The sequence below is a fragment of the Chrysoperla carnea genome, chromosome 5, assembly GCF_905475395.1.
Source record: "Chrysoperla carnea chromosome 5, inChrCarn1.1, whole genome shotgun sequence".
Taxonomy (NCBI): domain Eukaryota; kingdom Metazoa; phylum Arthropoda; class Insecta; order Neuroptera; family Chrysopidae; genus Chrysoperla; species Chrysoperla carnea.
This window is the reverse complement of record NC_058341.1, coordinates 32,436,674-32,459,512: the sequence shown is the minus strand read 5'-3', so window position 1 is coordinate 32,459,512 and position 22,839 is coordinate 32,436,674. Positions and strand designations below refer to the sequence as shown.

At 28.4% G+C, this 22,839-nt stretch overlaps 4 protein-coding genes across 4 annotated transcripts; all 4 read left to right on the top strand.

The window, feature by feature from the left end:
• The first annotated feature begins 413 nt into the window (after positions 1–413).
• On the top strand, positions 414–4,017 carry LOC123301113 (O-acyltransferase like protein-like). Its single transcript, XM_044883844.1, has 9 exons — positions 414–579; positions 1,210–1,370; positions 1,434–1,602; positions 1,988–2,166; positions 2,338–2,473; positions 2,531–2,720; positions 2,935–3,077; positions 3,378–3,486; positions 3,962–4,017. The coding sequence occupies exons 1-9, from the start codon at positions 502–504 to the stop codon at positions 4,015–4,017; spliced, it is 1,221 nt and encodes a 406-aa protein (XP_044739779.1). The 5' UTR covers positions 414–501.
• Positions 4,018–4,418: 401 nt separating this feature from the next.
• Positions 4,419–11,504, top strand: LOC123301112 (nose resistant to fluoxetine protein 6-like). The gene is made up of 14 exons (XM_044883843.1): positions 4,419–4,437; positions 6,200–6,361; positions 6,422–6,636; positions 7,329–7,516; positions 7,593–7,669; positions 7,731–7,924; positions 8,501–8,661; positions 8,727–8,895; positions 9,003–9,181; positions 9,524–9,659; positions 10,029–10,218; positions 10,279–10,421; positions 10,543–10,651; positions 11,392–11,504. Exons 1-14 carry the CDS (start codon positions 4,419–4,421, stop codon positions 11,430–11,432), a joined length of 1,983 nt encoding a protein of 660 aa, XP_044739778.1. The 3' UTR covers positions 11,433–11,504.
• Positions 11,505–12,438: 934 nt separating this feature from the next.
• LOC123299717 (nose resistant to fluoxetine protein 6-like) lies at positions 12,439–16,336 on the top strand. The gene is made up of 13 exons (XM_044882027.1): positions 12,439–12,638; positions 12,701–12,915; positions 12,976–13,163; positions 13,236–13,312; positions 13,386–13,579; positions 13,818–13,978; positions 14,037–14,205; positions 14,295–14,473; positions 14,738–14,873; positions 14,937–15,126; positions 15,201–15,343; positions 15,943–16,051; positions 16,307–16,336. Coding segments are annotated over exons 1-13 (1,785 nt in total). The 5' UTR covers positions 12,439–12,637; the 3' UTR covers positions 16,330–16,336.
• A 2,680-nt stretch (positions 16,337–19,016) lies between these two features.
• LOC123301111 (O-acyltransferase like protein-like) lies at positions 19,017–21,982 on the top strand. Its single transcript, XM_044883842.1, has 8 exons — positions 19,017–19,021; positions 19,089–19,274; positions 19,955–20,123; positions 20,488–20,666; positions 20,759–20,894; positions 20,956–21,145; positions 21,214–21,356; positions 21,866–21,982. The coding sequence occupies exons 1-8, from the start codon at positions 19,017–19,019 to the stop codon at positions 21,980–21,982; spliced, it is 1,125 nt and encodes a 374-aa protein (XP_044739777.1).
• The last annotated feature ends 857 nt before the right edge of the window (positions 21,983–22,839 follow it).

Below are 22,839 nucleotides of genomic sequence, written 5' to 3'. Positions count from 1 at the left end.
TAGAAAAGAGGTAATGATCCTCTTACGAATGAATAGATATTCTTAAAACATAGCTAAAAACTCTTTCAATCAAATTATCTTTCAAAAAAAAAAATTCGATTCATTCGTTTAGTAGCTGCGATGCGACAAACGAATCTATCAGACCTGTAGTTTTGTCACGGATTTTTTTAAATTTTTAATTTAATAATATTATATAAAATCAATTTTGTAAAAAGTATTAAATGGTTTTGTATAATTTTAGAGGAATTTTAATTGCATTAGTATGTGTAATTATTTTGAGCACGTTTTATGATATGTTTCTCCAGTACGGTAACAAACGTGAGTAATCACTCAAATAATTTTATAGGATAACATCAGAATGTATAAATAAATCATTGTTTTTTAGCACCGGTACACCCTTTGAGTGTCGCATTTTCCTGGTTAACAAATTTCAAAAAATTAGTTAAAATCAATAATAATCCCGATTTGTTACCTTGCTTAAATGGATTACGAGTACTCAGTATGTTTTGGATTATTCATGGCCATGAAATTACAATTTTGTTGAAAAGTACTATTTTTAATTCTAACGATGCTGCAGATGTATGTAACATTTTCATAATTTCTCTAAAATTTTGTTTTATTTTGAAAATAATTGAATTGTAAAATTATATAGGGTGGACCATTGTAATTGAATCTCAATAGCTCTTGAATATCGCTCACAGAAAAAAACAAAAGCTGCTTAATTTCAAGGTCAACATCAAATAGTAGCCTTTCAGATGCTTATTATTATTATACTTTGAGCTTTGGGAAATTTTTAAGATTTGCAGTATGGCATTGCTGATAAAACATCCATTTTTTAATATCATGTATATATGAAATATATCAAGATATACATTAAGGTTTAATCCCAAGTTTGTAACGCTTAAAAATATCGATGCTTCGAACATTTTACTATAGTTGTTCATGAAGGCACTAGTGTACTTAGGAAAGTAATCAATTTTCGTAAAAATGTTTTCAAACTTTTGTTTTTTTATCCATACTTAAAAAGCACCTAAGTCTAGTAGCTTACAAAAACCAATAAATTTTTAAACGAACGTCTAGATACAATTCAAAATCACCAATTGATGTGCTGTGATTACTTAAAATGACCTACTCTTGTCAAATCTAATGCTGGAAACTAAATTTATAATTACTTAGCGGATTTCAGGATTTTAAAATTTTACATTTTAGTGGCTTACACGCTGGTGGGCGTTATTCACATTTTCCAGCTCTGTATCTGTGGATACATTTTTCTTCCTGGGTGGAATACTTCTAATGTATGGTTTTCTCAATGCGAAGGCCAAAAAAATTCCTTTTGATATTACTGTATTCTATATTCACCGATATCTCAGGTTAGTTAGCTTTTTATTAAAGATGTCCTCTTATAAAAAATCTCAATTTTCTTTTATTTCTAGATTAACTCCTGCATATGCAGCTGTTATAATCCTGTATATGACCTTTTTCATAAAACTTGGTACGGGTCCTAATTGGAAAACAGCTAATCAAGGATTTCAAAATGAATGTAAGGAGTATTGGTGGTCAAGTTTGTTATACATTCAGAACTTTGTAAATCCTGAAAATCGTGTAAGTTTCAAAATTCCGTGAAATGATTGAATCTACAAAAAAAAAGTATAAAAAACATGCTTTAATGTGAAAAAACAACAATTTTATTTCGAAATTTGTTATCTTTACAACAAAAATTAATTTTCGGATGTTAAATCTTGTCATTTTTTTTAATAACAAATATTGCATAGTGGTTTTTACCCGACTATCAAGGAGTGGTTATGTTAATAATTTCAATTTAAAAATTATGAAATATTAATTATATAAGGTGTAATTGGTTTAAAAAAAATTTTTTCACTTCTGTTGGCAGTCTCCATGATTGTCTCTTTGGATGCATTAAAAGGACACTTCAGGCTACAATAAAAAAAAATATCAGATTATATAAACCTAAAAATTTTTATTTCAGTGTATCAGCCAAACATGGTATTTATCTGTCGATATGCAGTTATACATATTGTCTCCATTAATATTAATACCTATTGGTAAATGGCCCAAAATCACTCCATATTTTTTTGTCGTTCTTGTAGTGTTATTTACAGTCATTCCTACATGGGTAGCATGGCATTTTGAAATACCTGCACTGGCGTAAGTATCCTGTAAAAATCTTTTCGAATATTTTAAATTTTTAGATTGAAGAAAAACAACGTTATTCTCCTGTCACATAGTATCAACCGATTTTTTAGGCCAGAATACTTTAGATTAATAGAAGAGCTGCAATATTAGGTATGAATTTTTTTTAAATATAATACTTTTTAGGATGATGGCAGATATTCCTAACTGGCATTTCATATATTATGCGCAAGTACATACCAGAGCTGGTCCATGGATTATTGGTTTAGTAATGGGATACATTTTGTTTCAAACAAAGCACAAAAAATGTCGAATGAATAAGGTAAATAAATATAAAGTTTTGATGATATCATTCTATATTATATATTCAATTTTATAGATTATAGTGTCTTTATTGTGGTTTTTAACAGCAGTAGTCATGTTGTATATCATTTTCGGAAATTATCCAGCGTTAGATGACAATTTTCACTATAGCAAATTGTACAATTCCTTGTTTATTGGATTGCATCGAAATTTATGGGCTTTAGGATTAAGTTGGATAGTGTTTGCTTGTATACACGGCTACGGAGGTAAGTGAAAATATTTATTTTATATTAGGCCAACTTTTCATTAGAAGACCATAAAAAGACTCTTGAATTGCAATTTCAGAGTATCGTGTCATAGTTATTTTGGAACTTTTAAAATCAATTTTCATTTTTTTTTGCTTTTAGTATTATACCTGAATAGTTTAAACATCTAATTTTTTAATTTATACTTCTATTAAAATTATATTTTATAATGCAGGTCCAGTGAATTGGATTTTGTCTTTATCAGTATTCCAATTTCTTGCAAAAATTACATATTGTTTATATTTAATACATAAAGCTATACAGTACTATAATCGTGGCATTGTTAGAGTACCAATCATCTTCTCGAATTATACGATCGTAAGTAATCACAAATTTAATTAATCATTATTTTTTATCTTTGAATATAGAGATAAACAGAGGAGCTGAAACGTACACTTTATAATTTATACTCAAGTGACATACAGATATGTTTTTCGATGTAGACAATAATCTATACTCAGGCCTTAAATTTGATTGATTAAAGCATTTTTTATATCATTAAACTGCAAAAAAAATATGAGAAAGTGATATTTGAATGGCCAAAGAGATATAAAGCTTCGACGGATCCTTTAATTTATGTACTTCAATATTCAAAAATATGAACATTTTTAATTTTAGTTAAAGTCATTCTTCAGTACCACCTGCTTAAGTATCTTAATTGCGATTATTTGGGTGTTGTGTTTTGAAGCACCATTTGTCGTAATAGATGGAGTCATAACAAAAGCAGGTAACTAAATTTATTTTGTAAAAGCAATAAAAACTTGAAAATTTCCTATACAATCCATCACAGCTGGAATAATAGATGCAATTTTCAATAAAAGCTGTAATTTTTATGATAGTAATTTTTCAACAACTGCCATAAAAATTACAAATATTTTATGAAAACTTTGAAGCGAAATCGAAGGGATTGACGTTATTTTACATTGCGCTCAATTTTTGAACCCTTTTCATAAAAACCTTTAATTCACGATTAAAACTTCAATTTTCATTTAAAACAAAACAACCTTTAGTTGCATAAGCCTTTAATTCTTCAACAAAACAAATAATTTGCTTTTCTTTTCTTTATTAAGCCTTCAAGGTCTACTTGTCCAAAATATATATTCTTTCAATGTGCAAAAGTTAAATATTTTTAGTGCAATTTCATTATAAGTACGTTAAAAAATATTTGAGATATGTGGTCAGAAAAGTAATTTTTGTTTCAGTTTTAAGTTTGTGGAAGAAAGCAACTCCTAAGAAGGAATTGAAACAAGAAACTTGAAATAAAAAATTAAATTCCTTATTGTTCTTAACTTATTTTATAATAAATAAATTTTATTTTTTATTTAAAATCGTTTCATTTCATTTTTCTTGATAAATAATTAACAAGCTGACAAAATATTTGAAGCAGAGAGCATAGGTTGTTTATTTTTATAGATATCGCTCCGAAAAGCCTCAAATTTTCAAAACACAGAGAAAAAATAAAATTTACTAAAATAGTTTACAAAAAAATTTTTAATAAGAACTTAATTAATTCAGTTAGATATATAGACGATTAGATTAGACAAAAAGTTTAAATTAATTAGATAGGTACTTCTATAGATTCAATTAGACGTGTAAAAATGGAAATATTTGTCTTTTCGTCGGCTATGCAAATAAACCAAATAAGTTCCTAGATCTCTAATGTATCTTGCTGCCAAAGGTTAGTTATACGCCAGAATGTCGGTTAGAGCGTGCGTATGGATAAGTCGTCCTTTAAAACTGTCTATAATTTTCATTGAAGTCAGATTAATGCAAATCCAATCTTGATCCATAGATGCCTATCTGTGAAAAAGGAATGATCGAAAGAATAAACGAATAAACAAAAATATCTATACCGATTTTTTTTTTAACTTTATGGTGTAATCATAATTAATCAAAATCTTCAATCGCAAATTATTTACCATTGTTTTTATGTGTATTAACATGAAAGTAATATCTCATCAAAGGATTTCGAAAGTCTGAGGTAAGAATGCTCAATTATCACATTCAAACCAGGCGGATATGGCCTTGTACTATTATACTAAACCAGATTATTAACATATTGTTTATTTATTTATTTAGAAATGATAATTATTAAAACAATAATGCGTTGATTAAATCTGCTAACCAATCAACTATTGCCAGAGCACGAATTAAATATTAGTACAAAAATAATTTTACATCATTACGCAATATAAATTTTTAATTACAATCAACCAAAAGGAAATATCTGAAAATTGTTCAGTCAGTAAACAGTGAAAATAAACCTTCATAATACTCAAGAACCGTTTTTGTTTCCATTTTGACGAAATTATTTTATTCTTTGATTTTAAATTTAATATAAAGTGCCAAACCTTTTTGCCTTTTCTGCTCATTGCAAATATGCAATCAATTTTTTGCGTGAGCGGTATGAACCCATATAGATTTCAGATCATTATCTTAACTGATTGGACGTATTTTAAGGATTGCCGAACTTTTTTCCATACCTGTGTAAAAACAAAATTAAAAAGAAGCATGACTTTCTGATGAACACATTTTTATCTAAGGAAATATGAATAGATAATACATAACCCCCTATAAATTTGGTACAGGGAGCAGCGTATGCCTTCTCTAACATACTAAACAACTATTTCGTAAATTCTATTCTAAGTCCTTCATCTATTGAAATATGGCTTCGACAGAAGTGTAAATCTAATTAATCCATTGGAATTGCACTGCAGGCAAGATCAAACGACATTAATTTCACAGCTTAAGTGATTTTTCTGGTTAGATAAAGCATTTTGGTTGAACAAATGATCCAGTTAAATTCAGTTGATTAGCGGGATTCTTCTGTTTTGCTAGAAAGGTAAGTGGTAAAAAATTGCAATTCATTGCAATTTTTGTAAAAATCCTAAAAAGTTTCAACGGCTATTACAGCCTCAAATCAATTTAAAATTCACCGAATGTAGATGGCTTCACGGGTCATATATCTCTTAAAGTTATTAAGTGATTGCATATTAAAACTTATTCATTCGTATTCAAGACGAAAATTCGTCGCAAAGGATGTCATATCTTACACCTACAGTACCACTGGTTAACTGGTTAATATCATTTTACCACTGTCATACAGTTTTTCCTAAATTTAAATATGTAGAAATTTGTAAAATTTATTGAGTTTATAATCTTAATTGCTCAAATTCTCAAGATTGTAATCTTTAAAAGTAACAACATTAAAAATATTGTCCACTTGCATTCGACAAAAAATATGTATAACATTCAATATGACGCGGCTCATTCAGATTCGATAAAAATTTTTATACCATAAGTATATAAATATGTTGTTATTTCAAAATATTAATTGTCTATTAAATGAATGTAGTCAAACAATTTTTCAAAAATGTCGATTATTACATTAAAACTTGTAACAATTTTATATTTTATACTAATTTATAACATTAATCAAGTGACTCCATCGGCTGTAACAATTAATAATATACTTGATAATATTAAATTTTATACGCTTCAATCAGATGTTGAATTAAGTGATCTTTGTAGAAAACAAAGTGATATTTACTACAAAACTTTAATAACCGGAACATCAACTAAAGATGAATGGGCTAAGGAAAGTAAGTTTTACAAGACTATATTATTACCAATCAATATTACTTCTGTACTATTTATTCAAGTGATGGATGCTTCATCCAAAATTCAAGCTGGAATTTATTTTGGAAACATTGCTGATTTAGGAGCATTTGATGAATGTTTACGAATTAATAGTGACAAGGAGCATATTAAGGGAAAATATTGCCTTACAAAATTAAACGTAGCATTATTACATGATAAATCTGTTTCTCGAACTCAAAAACTTTTGAACCATTCGAGTGACAATCATTTTCCAGAGGTAATAAAAATTATTAGATTTTTTATGTAGAATCTAACATTTAATAACCAATATAAAAAATTGGTGATAATATACATTATAAAATATAATGTCTCCCTCCACACTTGTCAATGTATGCGCTTTTAATTCGTTTTATATTTTATATAACTCTTATTTAAATCCGATCCGGTTTTGATATATATTTGGTACGATAACCGAAGACAATAGCAACTAAAATATTAGAGGCGAAAATTGCTTTGTATTAATTAAATAAATATAACATCGACAATAGTTCAGGTATTTACATATAATAAATATACGCTCAGAGTAGAAATGTGCTCTATCGCACGAGTTAGTAGAGCCGCATACTTTGTTTTTCGATTGTAGTGTTAGCTCCGGCAGCTAAACTTTCCGTTCAAACTGTATTATCGATAAGCTGATTTTCTGCAAGCAATCCTTTGTACAAACGTTGTGCATATATTCTTTATTGGTATTGGCAAATGTTGTGTCAAAGTCAATTCCTCCTAAAAGTCCGAGGAGAGGGTATTTCACGGGTTAAGCGAGGAATATCAAGGAAAAGAAAAGGATTATATGAGAAAATGTGCACAAAGCCCAAGTTATCGTTTGGTATTGCTTGATTATAAGTGAGATTTGTTCAACAAAGCTGGTGGGTTAATATGATTAGTAAATAATTAGATATAAATTGTCTTTAGACTTTTACAGATCCACCATCTACTCCTGCACTACGTTGGTCAATTTGTGTACCAGATGGTTGTACAGCTGAAGATGTTCAAGCACACTTAAACAGTTACAACAAAAATCTTAATTTCACAGTAAAAGAAGAATTCTGCCAGACAGTTGAATCTCAACCAAAACTTAACACTGGTGACTGGGCCACCATGTAGGTTAATTGCAGTAAAATAGAGTTTTCTTATTAAATAAAAATTACGGTTAAATTTATTTACTTATTATTTTAGCGGTATTCTAATAGCTTTAGCCTGCGTTATCTTATTGAGTACATGTTATGACATTTTTCTCTACCAAGTTCAAAAAGGTAAGATTATATCTGTATTCAAAGAGTAAACTTATATTGAAATCAAAAACATTTTTTGCAGATCCGATACATCCTTTAACAATTGCTTTTTCATGGTTTACAAATTTCAAGAAATTAATCAAAATAAATAATAATCCTGATTTGTTACCTTGTTTAAATGGAATTCGTGTAATCAGTATATTATGGATTATCCATGGTCATGAAACGGATACCATGGGACACGGTGTACTTTTTAATGGGAAGGAGGCAATGAATGTATGTATTTTTTGGACGCATCCAAAAAACAAACAAATCTACCTAACAAAAAGTTGAGTGCATGAGAACTGCTGAAAGAAGTGAAAACTTAAAACTGTATTTTTAATTTTCAAACTGATCGTAATATTAAAATATAAAATTTCATAATTTTTAAATTAAAATTATTAACATTAATGTGATTAAAATTATTGTTATTAATCCATTATTATTTGATATAAATATGTAATAAATTTAATGAAATAATTTATAAATTTAAAGCAAAAAAAAAAAGAATTTACGATACTTCAACCGGATTCGAACGTTAGCTTACGTGTGTCGAAGTCCATTGCTCTGCCACTAGGTCACTGTACTTCTGTTAAAATGGTTTTAGTAGACCTATTCATATACTTATAACTTATAACTCATAAAATTTTACTCTACCAAATATTATTTATTATACATATGTTGCATTCGTTTAACGCGCCTGTTGAAGTTTTTACTTCAAAAAAAGAAGTTTCTGCATTTAAAACATTAAAGATTTCAGAAGGGTGGAGGTAGTTTATATGTTATTCTGATAGTTGTTTTCTATAATTTTAGTTTAATAAACGAACATGGTCACTATTTACACTTTCGAGTTCTGTAGCCGTAGATTCATTCTTCTTTTTAAGTGGTTTACTTTTAATGTTTGGATTTCTTAAATCACGGGCGAGAAAAATTCCTTTTAATATTCCATTGTTTTACATTCATCGATATCTAAGGTGTAGTATCAGCTTTTGTAATTTATTTTATTTTTGAATTTATATCTTAATAATCAATTTTTTAGAGTTACTCCTCCATTTGCAGCTCTTGTGATTTTGTATATAACATTCTATATGAAACTTGGTAGCGGCCCAATTTGGGAATCAAATAATCAAATATTACAAGACAGTTGTAAAGAATATTGGTGGTCAAGTGTGTTACATATTCAAAATTTTGTAAATCCTAATAAATATGTAAGTCGCAATATTCAAATGATGAAATGGGCTTAAATCACATTATATTTATTTGGAATCCTTTTAGTATAATTGTTAGTAAAAATATACAGCGCATTAATTTTTAGTGCTCTGTTCCATCATGGTATCTGTCTGTGGATATGCAGTTATACATTTTGGCCCCTTTAATATTAATCCCTATTGGAAAATGGCCCAAGATCACATCATATTTATTTGGAATTCTTGTAATAGCATTTACAATAATACCAACAATTGTGGCATGGCAATATGAAATACCTGCACTTGCGTAAGTAATTTTTAGAAATAAATTATTAATAATCAAGTAGAAAATTATTTTATAATCCAAAGCCTCTGGCAAAAATATTGTTAATGTTCAAAATTCCACAATTTATTAGAAAAGTTATATGTGCAAATTAATTCGAGTAGGCGAGCCAAAGTTCGCAATATATGCAAGATACAAGATCTATCAGTTGAAACACCATGTCAGTTCACGACTGATTCACGATTTGTAAAATTCAGAATTCGCAGATCACCAAAAACTAACGCATTGAGACAACATTTAAAAGGACCACCAAATCCCCTACTTATATTAACAGTACCAACAAATTTACACATAACGCATTTTTAGATTAAATGGTGAAATTCCTGATTTTCAACGAGTATACTATGCTCAAGTGCATACCAGAGCTGGACCATGGGTCATTGGTTTAGCGTTAGGATATATTTTGTTTATAACAAAGAATAAAACCATTCGAATAAATAAGGTATAATAATTATATAAAAAAAAATTAAAAAAAAAAAATCCCCAATCATAAAATTAGTTGAGCTGATGGATTCGTTTGTAGCATCGTAGCTCCTAAACGGATGAACCGATTTCGGATTTTTTTTTTTTTTTTTTTTTTGAAACGCTATTTGCTCGAAAATGTTCTTAACTATATTTCAAGAGAATCAACTCAGCCGTTTGAAGAGCATTGCCTCGTACTTGAAACATAGCTAAGAACACTCTCGATCAAATTACCTTTCAATCAAATAAAAAATCAAAATCAGATCATCCATTTAGGAACTGCTATGACGCATTTTAATTAATTATTTTTATTTAATTTTAATTTAATTTTTATTTCATTCTGTTTCAGATTTTGGCGGCATCATTATGGTTATTAACAGCGGTAGCCATGGTATATATTGTATTTGGACTATATCCAGCCCTAAGAGATGATTTTCAATATAGCAGATTATTTAGTAGTATATTTACGGGATTCCATAGGAATGTTTGGACTTTAGGATTATGCTGGATCGTGTTTGCGTGCATACATGGATATGGCGGTAAGGATTTACATTTACATTTGAAAGTGACCAATATATTGATTTGATTTTGCTATTAAGGTCCTGTTAATTGGTTTTTATCGCTACCAGTATTCCAATTCTTTGGAAAAATTACGTATGCTTTGTATTTATTACATGATCCTAAACAAAATTATGTTTCTGGTGTTTCCCGAGTTCCATTTATATTTCAAGACTTTACTATTGTAAGTAATAGGGTTTTCAACATCCAATTAGAAAGTTTTCAATTATCAACAAAAAATTTCAAACTTTCTTATTTTTTTTGACTATGTGTGGATTTTTATTATATTTTTGTTTGCATTGCAGTTACAATCGTATTTTAGCACGCTGTGTTTAAGTACATTGTTTTCTATAGTTTGGGTTCTTTGTTTCGAAACTCCTTTTGGTGTCATTGATGGAGTCATCATTAAAGCAGGTAAAATATAATTAATATTCAAGTTAGGATTTCTTCATAGTTGCCTGTAGTCATTTGACGAAAAATACAAAAATATTTAAATAAAATTCATACATTCGTACAGACGTCGCATCGCCAATCGTTAAATAGGATTCAGGAATAGCAAAAATGGATATTACCATTGAAAACTTAACACCGAATTTTTCGCTTTAAAATACTCCCTAAATTGCACAAATTAATCGTTGCTGTACATTTCTTTAATCAAAGCTTCAACTTCTTTTAATTTGCTTAATAAATTAAAATTCAAAATTAAGCGTTTTTTTAGACTTTTGCCACAGTTTTTAAATAGATTTTTGTTAAATAATGATTTTGTAAAAAAACTTTGATTTCGATCAATGTTTTCTTTCGAACATACATACGTCTTTGTAAATTTTTTATAGGTCATAATCACTTGCTTTTCAACACGCTTTTTATTAACATGGTATTTATCTATATATCTATGAATTGAAACTTACCATACTTATCAAGGGCTAGTGACAATACAATAATTTATAAGTTTGTCCGATTATCAGGATCTTCAGAATGAACGATTAACTAAAAAATTTTTGATGGTGGAAACGCAGATAACATTACATAATATTAATGAATAATAATTTTAAAAAAATAAAATGAAAAACACCCTTTTTTTAAATTATACAAATTGTTTTCTACTTTTTTCAAATGTGATAAAGACCTTTAAAATATAATTTTTGTTGTTTCAGTTTCAAATTGGAAGAAGAAAGAATCAAAACAAAGGTCTTGAAAGAATACCTATATAATTTGTAAATTTAAATGATGTAAATGAATTTATTGCAAATAAATTATATACTCCAACGAATAAATAATTTAGTCGAAATCGAAATTAGTTAATTCAATTTGTATATTTGTGCTCTTTTTCCATACAAAAGATCGTGTTCGAGGAATTTATTCTCTAAATTTAAAATTTACATTCAAACCAGGTAGTTTACTAGCTATATTTGAATACATACAAAAAATAATAATTTTTGCTCAAACTGAAAACTGAAACGCATTTAAAAGTGTGAAAGGAGAAAATCTATTAACAAATAATAATTTCTTTCTATCGCTTTCACCATTCTTCATTTAAAAGTTCAAGATATGATGATATTATAATAAATTTTGATTGTGAAAGATTAAATAGACAGTCATTCGTTAAATTTTACGATTTTGTTATAATTTATTAACAATCTGATAGTTAAATTTATAACATATGACCAGACACGTTTTATTTTTTGGAAGAAATCTGCTAAAAGTTTTGGAAATTAAACTTTATTCTCCTATATGTTTAAAACTCTTTGAACATGTTCTGATATTAACTTTCTTTCTGATTTCTGAAAAAAATCACATTAATGTAATAAAATTATTTTCAAAAATTTACCTTCCTATATTTTACATGAGTCAAATTTTGGCACCTATTAAATAGCTTACGTTAATTTAAGGCCGTTGCACGGAAAATCGTGTGTAAAGAGATAGTTAATCTTACTTCGTACGCACTTTTATCTCAATATTTATTCAAATGGTAAGTTAGTTGGTTCCTATATCAGCTATCTAATCTTACTCTTTATTTGTGTCCAATATCAAAACCCAATGTTCAATTCTCAGAAAAAGTTTATTGTGACGTAAGTATTTTTCTCATATCAGATAAAATTGTTTTTTTCGCATTATAAATGGCTCTATTATTTGGAAATCGCTTCTATTTTCATTCATCTTATCTGAAATATTTATAAGATGTTCATTGTTATTATGAAAATATCAACAATATTGTGTTTTATTCTGATTTATAATATTAATCAAGTGACTCCATCAGTTGTAACAACAAATAATGTACTCAATATTATAAAATTTTATACGCTTCAATCAGATGCTGAATTAAGCGCTCTTTGTAGAAAACAAAGTGATATTTATTTTAAAACTTTAATAACATCAACTAAAGATGAATGGGCTAAGGAAAGTAAGTTTTACAAAACTATCCATTGAAACAAATCAATATTACTTCTTTACTATTTGTCAAAGTGATGGATGCCTCATCCAAATTCCAACCTGGAGTTTACTTCGGAAACGTTGCTGATTTAGGAGCATTTGATGAATGTTTACAAATTGATAATGATAAAGAGAATATTAAAGGCAAATATTGTCTTACAAAATTAAAAATACCATTGCTGCACAACAAATCCTTCATTCGTATGCAGAATCTTTGGGATAATTTTGATGAAAATGATCAGCCTGAGGTAATATATATTGTGGTAGGCAATTCTCAATAGTTTCATTAAATATAAAAATTATTTTAGAATTTTGCTCGTGAACCACCAGATTTTACGCAACGATGGTCAATTTGTGTACCATATGGATGTACAGCAAAAGATGTTGAAACACATTTAAACAGTTACGATAAAAATCTAAAATTTACAGTGGAAGAAAAATACTGTCAGACAATTGAATCTCAACCAAAACTGAATTCCGGTGATTGGGCCACAATGTAAGTTCATTTTCTATATTTTTTTCTTTAAAAAGCATTCTGCAAAATTAAAAAACGCTTTTGTATTTTTAGAGGTATTCTTATAGCTTTTGCTTGTGTTATTATTTTAAGCACATGTTATGATGTTTATCTCCATCAAGCAGATAAAGGTAATAAATAGTTAGGTACACATACAATTTTTTATTACATAACGTCAATTTTTACACAATCTTCATTTTTTAGATCCAATACACCCTTTAACAATTGCATTTTCGTGGTTCAGCGGTTTCCAAAAATTGATTAAAATAAATAATAATCCTGATCTGTTACCTTGCTTAAATGGAATTCGAGTACTTAGTATGCTTTGGATAATTCATGGCCACGAAACTTCTGCTTTATCAAAGTTTACACTTTTTAATTCAAAATATGCTTTAGATGTAAGTATCATTTTCACATTTCTGATTTGGCTTTTTAAAAAATTTAATGTTTTGCAGCGAATTAAAGCATTTCTCTTATTTATTAAATTTAAAAAAAAAATGATTATGAAGCGAAAATTCCAACATTTAACATAAGAACTAAAATGGTTTATTTTCTTAAAAATTTCATTCTCATATTTCAAAAACAGAATGGACAGAACTTCAAATATGTTCTAAGACAATGCCTTATATATTTTAGTGGCTTACACATTGGTGGGCGTTGTTTACTGTTTCAAGTTCCGTCTCTGTTGATTCATTTTTCTTCCTAAGTGGATTACTTCTAATGTACGGGTTTCTCAAATCGAAGGCCAAAAAAATTCCTTTCAATATTCCTGTATTTTACATTCACCGATATCTTAGGTAAGATATTTAAAAAACACTCTTAGCTCTAAAAATATACCAATTTATGAATTTATAGATTAACACCAGCATTTGCAGCTGTAATAATTTTATATATAACGTTTTATATGAAACTTGGTACCGGTCCATCTTGGGAAACAGTTAATCATAATTTTCAAGATAACTGTAAGGAACATTGGTGGTCAAGTTTGTTATATATTCATAACTATGTAGCTCCTGAACAAAATGTAAGTTCATAATTATCATACGATGATAAAAATCACGACCTTAAGTGCCAGATTACAGGCATATACTCAATTAAAAATTTTATTTTTAGTGCGTAGGCCAGACATGGTATTTATCCGTCGACATGCAGTTATATATCTTATCGCCTTTAATATTAATTCCTATTGGTAAATGGCCTAAAATTACACCATATTTATTTGGAATTCTAGCAGTAGTGTTTACAATCATTCCTACTATAGTGGCTTGGCACTATGAAATACCTGCACTTGCGTAAGTATCAACGAATAGACGAATCAAACATTGATAACTTTTATGCAATATTGGCAAAAATCCCTCTCGGAAGTTAATCCCTCCAGAACCTGCTCGAAGATGCGTAAAAGCTTTTTTTTTTTAATTATCGAAGGTAGATAGTGTGGTACATTAAAGGTGTTGTACATGGATTTTTGTAAAATCGTGGTGTTTTCCTCCTAACTCTAAATATCTGTATTTGTACAAATAATGTATAACATTAAAAACAAGTACAAAAATTTCTAGGTTGAATGTAGCTATTCCTGATTGGCATAAAATATATTATGCCCAAGTACATACAAGAGCTGGTCCATGGATTATTGGCTTAGCTCTAGGATACATTTTATTTGAAACCAAACATAAAAAATATCGAATAAATAAGGTAAAAAATTTTTGAAAGCTTTGACTTAGATGAAATTCTGTGATTTTTTATGTAAATTTTAAGATTTTAGTGACTCTATTGTGGCTTTTAACTGCTGCAGTCATGTTATATATAATTTTTGGAAATTATCCAGGGTTAGATGACAATTTTCAATATAGCAGACTCTATAATAGCTTATTTACTGGATTTCATCGAAATTTATGGGCTCTAGGATTAAGTTGGATAGTTTTTGCCTGCATACATGGCTATGGGGGTAATACATAATCAGATAAAATTTAACTCACATCAAATACGTTTATTTAAAATAACTTACTTGATATATTTCAGGTCCGGTGAATTGGTTTTTATCATTATCAGTATTCCAATTTTTTGCAAAACTTACCTATTGTTTATATTTATTACATAAAGCGGTACAAAACTACAATCGTGGTATTGTGAGGGTACCAGTTATCTTCACCAACTATACAATCGTAAGTACGTCAGCGTAAACTGGATTAACCTGCTCTGTAAAAATTTTTAAGGTTTTTTTGAGCATACCATTTTCATTTCAATTTACAACAAATACAAATAACACTTAAGATTACTTTCCAATGGTCCAAATTCTCCCAGAAAAAAATTTATTAACAAATTTGCGTTAATGATCTTCAAAGATCAGCCAATTTTACACATGATTGGAGCTCCTTTGCGACTCTCCTGTAAGTAAGCCCCTGTACTATTAAAACACACATTTGACAAAAAAGGATGAGACGATAGACCACCATCTTTTTTCTGAATGTTTGACTTGTTCTATTTGTCGACACATTAATCAGAAACTATGGGTGAATTTTTTAACGATAGAAAATTTAGATATCAAACAAATTGACCTAAAACTTGCTTTATCCTACCAACATTTTGTTTTTTATTTGAGAACTTTGAGAGTTAACTTTGACCATTAAATGTCCAAGATATGCACATTATTTGTGAAATATAATTGGTCATAAATAGTACCCGTGGTCATATACTAACCGCAGTTGATAAACTTAACAAAATATTTAGGCTAAAAAATTTTTATTTTATTTTATTATTGCAGTTACAGTCATTCTTTAGTACAACATGCCTGAGCACATTCATTTCGATAATTTGGGTGCTATGTTTCGAAGCCCCTTTTGCTATAATCGATACAGTCATAATAAAAGCAGGTACCTAAATATATTTTATGTAAACGTAATAAAACATTTTAAATTAAGAATTTTAAAGAAGCACTGAATTTGGTCTTCTTACAAAAAGCGGAAATTAAAGATTATTTAATTACAATTAATTAATTACAAATACAATCAAATTGTTATTATTAGCAAATTTTGAACAGACTCCTTTAAAATATTAATCTAAAACGGAATACATTCACTTTGTATATATGTATATCACATAATTGAATTTCTTGTTTTTGATTTTAGTGTCAAATTTATGGAAAAAATAGGCTGCATCAATAAAAACAAGTAAAAAGTAAAAATATTTATGAAGTGCAAATAATTTGTTTTAATATTTGTATAATATTGTAATATTTGTTGAAATAAAATAAATTGTTTTTACAAAATACCTAAAACATCTATAAACCGATTTCCCCAAGATTGTGACACTATTTACCTGCTGCCACATCTGAAACTTAAAATTCAAAAATTCATCACGAGTAAACATTTCTTCGTTAAGGTTATTTTGACTCGTATATTTCTGAGAAACTCAACATAAACCCTCCCATGACATTAATAACTGGATCGTATGATTTGAACCTCTTTGGTTTTTGTTTTGATTAACGCTACTTTTCTTAAGTTTTCCATACTTTCAAGTCTAGGCTAGTGATTCAAATATCATTCAAGGTATAATAAATAATCGATCATGAGCGTATCAACAGTTATTCGACTATAATTTTGTTACATAACTAGCCGCGTTATGAATAAATATATGGTTTATTCGAAAATACTTGTTTTAGCATTTTATAATAAAATTTTATAAATAATATAACGGGTTTTTTCCCCTAAATTAAATTGGCGTGCTTATCGGAATTTTCTACAATTCTCTTGTTATGTAGGTACTTTATTTACTATAGCTCAAATAAAGGGCCTTTTTAAAAGTAAGTCGACAGTTAGTCTCCAGCCAGAGTTTCGTAGAGCGTTTTCAGCAGAATAAGATTTTAAGTGCGGGCTAACATTGGTTAGCGAGGTCTTGTTTGTTCTTAAAAGTAAATCTAAATTACATTTTTTAATATAAAAATTTTCGTCTCCAACCCTTTTTACTATCAATATAATTACTGATACCAATATATTTGTAATACAATGAAAAAGCAAATTATTATCATAATTATATATCCTTATGTAAATACCATTGTTAATGAATGAGTGTAAGGATATGATTTGGTGTCCGGATGTTAATGGATGTATTTATGGATACGCAAAACTGTGGGTTTCCAGTAGTTAAATGAAACATAATAATTAAGTAAACAAATAAATTTTGTGGACGCATAAAGTATTAACTTTCAAGGATAGTTGTCAAAATGGATGCTATTTTTGAGAGTGTAATTATTTTGGCTTGGGTCATAAATGGGGAAAATGATCACAATATACTCGTCACAAAATGTTTAATGAACGGAACTCCAAACTCACACTTCTCGAACAAACCCTCCTGCTTTTATTCGAAAGTTAAAGATGAAAAGCACGCTTTTAAAAAATAAAAATTCAAAAAGGTTGGCCTAATATGTTTAAGTTATGCCTGTTTATTCACCAAAAATTAACAAAATACATGCATAAACAAATATAAATGATGTGAAAAAAGCTTTAATATTTGTAATTACTATTCGAAATAACGAAAAATCTCTCTTTACATTCTCTATCTTCTATTAACAAGTCTTATGGTAATTCAATGACTATTACGGTCCGAATGAGATCTACCAAATAAAATGGATGTATAACAAATTTCACGATAGACCCATCTAAACAAGGCTAGTCTAATACCCTATGCTATATGGAGTATTATTATTCTTGTAGATAATCTACGAATTTTTGTTCCGAAATTCTTGCCCTCTTTGACCAATTTTCAAACGGCTCAAAGCGAATAAAAATTATTATTTACTTAATCGGAACAAATTCATGATGAGCCTCTTTTATCATGTCTTCGTTTACCGAAAAAGATTATGAGCTTTCAGCATCTTTGATGTTGTTGTCACAGATTCGTCTGTATTGAACACTAAAAGTTTTTGATAAAACTGAAACTATCTTCAAAATTTCCCAAAAATTTAGTTGAATCAAAACCAAACATTGCAAAAAGACAGAGAAATTTATTAATTTGCTAGACCTATCAAGTAAAGGACAAGTTTAAGGTGTTTTTCCTTAAGATAGTACTGTTATCAGACTTTCACCCGCATAACACATTATCATTCTTCATAAATCCTGGATTCTACTATCTCTAATCCTTGATTCTAATATCTAATCTTTTAAATAAAACTGCATCACAAATCTGGAGTTCATCCTTTCACAATAAATCTTATATAAATTCAATATGACGTAGGTTTTTCATACTTGATAAAAATTCTTTGTACCAAAATATAAATGCAATTTTTTCTGCCCTTTATTGTTTTAAGTAGTCTAATGTAGTTTGTTATTTATAAAAAATGTCTTTTTTTACAATAAAACTTTTAACAATATTTTGGTTCCTTCTAATTTTTAATATAAGTAAAGTGGCTCCATCGGTCGTAGCGTCTAACAATATAATTGATATTTTAAAATTTTATACGCTTCAATCAGATGCTGAATTAAGCGATCTTTGTAGAAAACAAAGTGATATTTATTACAAAACTCTAATAACATCAACTAAAGATGAATGGGCTAAAGAAAGTAAGTTTTGCAAAACTATATTTTTATAAAAAAAAATCTATGTACCTAACTCCTTTACGATTTATTTAAGTGATGGATGCTTCTTCCAAAATTCAAGCTGGTATTCTTTTTGGAAATTTAGCTGATTTAGGAGCATTTGATGAATGTTTAGGAATTCACAATAAAAAACAACATATAAAAGGGAAATATTGTCTTGCAGAATTAAAACTTCCATTAGTAAACAATACATCTACTCGTATTTCTCGAGTACAGAAAGTGCATAAACTTTTTCTTGAAAATAATGAGGTATGTGCGAAAACATTAGTCATTGTAATAAAAGGCTTGAACAAGATATATAAAATAAATTTTAGAGCCAAGAACGTTCAGCGGTGGTACCTCAATTACATTGGTCAATTTGTGTACCCGATGGTTGTACAGCCGAAGATGTAGAAGCACATTTAAACAGCTCTGTAAGAACGCAACTTTTTACAGTAAAAGAAGACCAGTGTCAGACAAATGAATCTCAACCAAAACTTAATTCTGGAGATTGGGCCACCATGTAAGTTAATTGCAAAAAAACGCTAAAAATACGTTAAAATATTTGTTTAACTTTTAGAGGTGTTTTAATAGCTTTGGCTTGTGTTATTTTATTGAGTACCTCCTACGACATTTTCCTTCTATACAACAATAAAGGTATGGTAGCCGTGCTTTTTAAAGAGCCTCCAAACTTATATACTCCATTTTTTTAGAACCGATATATCCTATAACGATTGCATTTTCATGGTTCACCGGATTCCGAAAATTAATTAAAATAAATACTAATCCTGATCTGTTACCTTGCTTAAATGGAATTCGAGTACTCAGTATGTTCTGGATTATTCATGGGCATGAAATTTTATATATGTCTATTAGACCCCTTTTTAATGGAAAAGAAGCGGAAGATGTAAGAAGTTTTCAATAATCAATGGAAAATGTAGAAAAATTTATTTATTTTATACGTTTTAGTGGCTAACCCACATATGGTCTTTGTTCACCGTTTCAAGTACTGTATCCGTTGATACATTCTTTTTCTTAAGTGGTTTACTTTTAATGTATGGATTTCTAAAAGCACGTGCCAAGAAAATATCTTTCAATATTCCCTTATTTTACATCCATCGATATCTTAGGTAAATTATTCGGCTTTGGTTTTTTAAGTTCAATGTCATTAAATCAAAAATCTTTATTTTGTTAAATTTTTAGACTAACACCTCCATATGCAGCTTTAATAGTTTTGTATATAACATTATTTATGAAACTTGGTAGCGGGCCCATATGGGAATCAAGTAATCAACACATGCAAGATACCTGTAAAGAATACTGGTGGTCAAGTTTGTTATACATTCAGAATTTAGTTAATGCTAATCGATTTGTAAGTTTCGTATTATTATAATTTATCTGTGATTTTAAAATAATTTCCTTTATTTATCATAATTGAAAAATATTTATCTTTATTTATCACAATTCAAAAATATCTTGATATTCAACACAATTTGCTTATGAGATTCGATTAATAAGGTGCTCTTTTGAATGTCAGGGTGCGTTTATTCTAAAGGGTTAGAAGATTCTAAATTATGAAACTTATGTACAAAAACCAGAGACCGTTACTTACACATCCTTAAACTGCACACTTAAAACTATACTTTGGTTCAATCTAATCAGGATACCGTAGCTGAAGGATATTACTTTAGATTCAATAATAAATAGTTAGACAATTTACTAATTATATGTTTTAGTGCGCTGGTCAATCATGGTACTTATTCGTTGATATGCAGTTATATATCTTGTCTCCATTGATATTAATTCCTATTGGAAAATGGCCTAAAATCACACCATATGTTTTTGGAATTCTTATAATAATATTTACAATAATTCCTACGATAGTTGCATGGCATTATGAAATACCTGTTCTTATGTAAGTAATTTTCTGGATATTCTATAATAAGAAACTGAATATATTTTTAGGGTACATCTCTGTAACTTTCTTTAAACACAAAAATTTTTTAGATCGAATTCTGAAATTCCTGATTGGAATAAAATTTATTATGCCCAAGTACATACCAGAGCTGGACCGTGGATCATTGGCTTAGCGTTGGGATATATTTTGTTTCAAACAAAGCATAAAAATGTTCGAATAAATAAGGTAAAATAAATTTAAAATAATTAAAAAGTTTTTGAAATTTTTAACTTGTATCGATTTTCAGATAATTGTGACATTAATGTGGTTATTAACGGCAGTAGTGATGTCATACATAATTTTTGGAACATATCCCGAATTAAGAGATGATTTTCAATATAGTCGATTATTTAGTAGCATTTACGTTGGACTTCATAGAAATATATGGACTTTAGGAATATGTTGGATAGTGTTTGCTTGCATACATGGATATGGCGGTAAGGAATTGGTTTTGATAAATTTTAAAGAAAATATTTTTTAATTCGACTTTCTTTTTACAATTAAGGTCCCGTCAACTGGTTTTTATCATTATCAGTATTTCAATTCTTTGCAAAAATTACCTATGCTTTATATTTATTAAGTGAAACTTTTCAAAATTATGATCGTGGAATTGTCCGAGTTCCAGTTATATTTAGAGATTACAATGTCGTAAGTGAATTGCAATTTTCAATTTTTATATGGTCATAAACATAGCACAAATATAATAGACAGCTTTTACACAAAAATTACGAGAAGAATATGAAAATTTGGTTATAGGTAGTTGATTTGATGTCAAATAATACCCTGTAACATGATATCAGAATCGACATGATATCACAGTTTTTTCGACTGAATATACGGTTATTCGCGGAAAACTAAAGGCTTTGTAGCCTCGCGCATACCAACTTTTATATTAACAAAGAAAAGTACTCATCAAATTTCTTATTCTAAAAAGTCGAATTAAAATGAAAATACACAGAATTATTCCACCTTTAACTTTCGTATTTTTGTAGTTAAATTTATTTGAGAGAAACTCATGAGACAGAGTCATTGAAATTATTATTTCACAAATTATTAACTACTCATGACAAAAATTACATCTTCTTCATGAAATTTCATCTGTGGTGATTATTTGATTCAAATGTCTGCACTAATAAACATTGTTTTTTTAATTACAGTTACAATCGTTCTTTAGCACAACATGTTTCTGTTCATTGTTATCTATTATTTGGGTGCTTAGTTTCGAGTCTCCTTTTGCAGTTATTGATGGAGTCATTATAAAAGCAGGTGAATAAAAATAAAAATAGACACAAACCATAATTCAATTTCTACATTTCATTAAATTTTTCAAATTTGAATGAGCAAAATTTTGATTATTATAATTCAGTACTTGTTGGTCACGGAATAACACTTAGAAAGTATACAGATAATAAGAAGGCTGTATTAATTGTAATCTAGAAAGAGAAGTTTTTTTCAAGCCTGTGAATTTATTATTAATTAATTTGCTTTTTTTTCAGTTTCTAGTTTGTTTAAGAAAGAATCTGCAGAAGAAAGGAATAAAGTAAGGAATATAAATTAATCGATTGTATCTGAGAATCAATAATGGATCTCAAAGAATTTTATTTTTGAATGGTTATGCACAAGATATTGCCGATATAATTGATTGAGGAACAATTTTTTTCAGAATATTACGTAACGCCAACTTTACAAACACGCAAAGTTTTTAGCGTTGAATCACGCTACGCTATGATTATGATGATCCATTGCTAAAAACTCTAGTTATTCATGATTTAGTTTATACCAGCAAATGCTTCGAGGCGTCCATAATTTGGTTTACCCTATATTTATTGTATAATTTATGAGAGATTAAAAAATTTAATTATACGTATATGTTTTATTGTATATAATACTGTTTTGAATTATACGACAAGGTTATAGAATGCAAAAAAGCTGTTCATGTAAGTGCGTCCCTTATGGTCCACTCATTCAACTTCCCAGATAATGAAAATAATTTCCCATCAGTGTCTAAAACACTGCAATATTAATTATTATATTGGTATAGAGATGTGTAGCTTAGAGGTAAATACGCGATTTCATTGTAATTTGTCAGGGGTTTTTAAAATTTAGTAAATTTCACTTGTTATTATTTTAC

What these genes read in the sequence shown, in the direction of transcription:
- LOC123301112 (XM_044883843.1), top strand. An exon ending in GTGACAATCATTTTCCAGAG is followed by an intron (nt 6,637 to 7,328) that starts GTAATAAAAATT and finishes AATTGTCTTTAG; the next exon opens with ACTTTTACAGATCCACCATC. An exon ending in ACTGGTGACTGGGCCACCAT is followed by an intron (nt 7,517 to 7,592) that starts GTAGGTTAATTG and finishes TTATTATTTTAG; the next exon opens with CGGTATTCTAATAGCTTTAG.
- LOC123301113 (XM_044883844.1), top strand. Translation starts at nt 502, where the DNA reads ATGTTTTGGATTATTCATGGCCATGAAATTACAATTTTGTTGAAAAGT. An exon ending in TTGTAAATCCTGAAAATCGT is followed by an intron (nt 1,603 to 1,987) that starts GTAAGTTTCAAA and finishes TTTTTATTTCAG; the next exon opens with TGTATCAGCCAAACATGGTA. An exon ending in AAAAATGTCGAATGAATAAG is followed by an intron (nt 2,474 to 2,530) that starts GTAAATAAATAT and finishes TCAATTTTATAG; the next exon opens with ATTATAGTGTCTTTATTGTG.
- LOC123301111 (XM_044883842.1), top strand. An exon ending in TATGAAATACCTGTTCTTAT is followed by an intron (nt 20,667 to 20,758) that starts GTAAGTAATTTT and finishes AAAATTTTTTAG; the next exon opens with ATCGAATTCTGAAATTCCTG. An exon ending in AAAATGTTCGAATAAATAAG is followed by an intron (nt 20,895 to 20,955) that starts GTAAAATAAATT and finishes ATCGATTTTCAG; the next exon opens with ATAATTGTGACATTAATGTG.
- LOC123299717 (XM_044882027.1), top strand. An exon ending in ATTCAAAATATGCTTTAGAT is followed by an intron (nt 13,580 to 13,817) that starts GTAAGTATCATT and finishes TATATATTTTAG; the next exon opens with TGGCTTACACATTGGTGGGC. An exon ending in AAAAATATCGAATAAATAAG is followed by an intron (nt 14,874 to 14,936) that starts GTAAAAAATTTT and finishes GTAAATTTTAAG; the next exon opens with ATTTTAGTGACTCTATTGTG.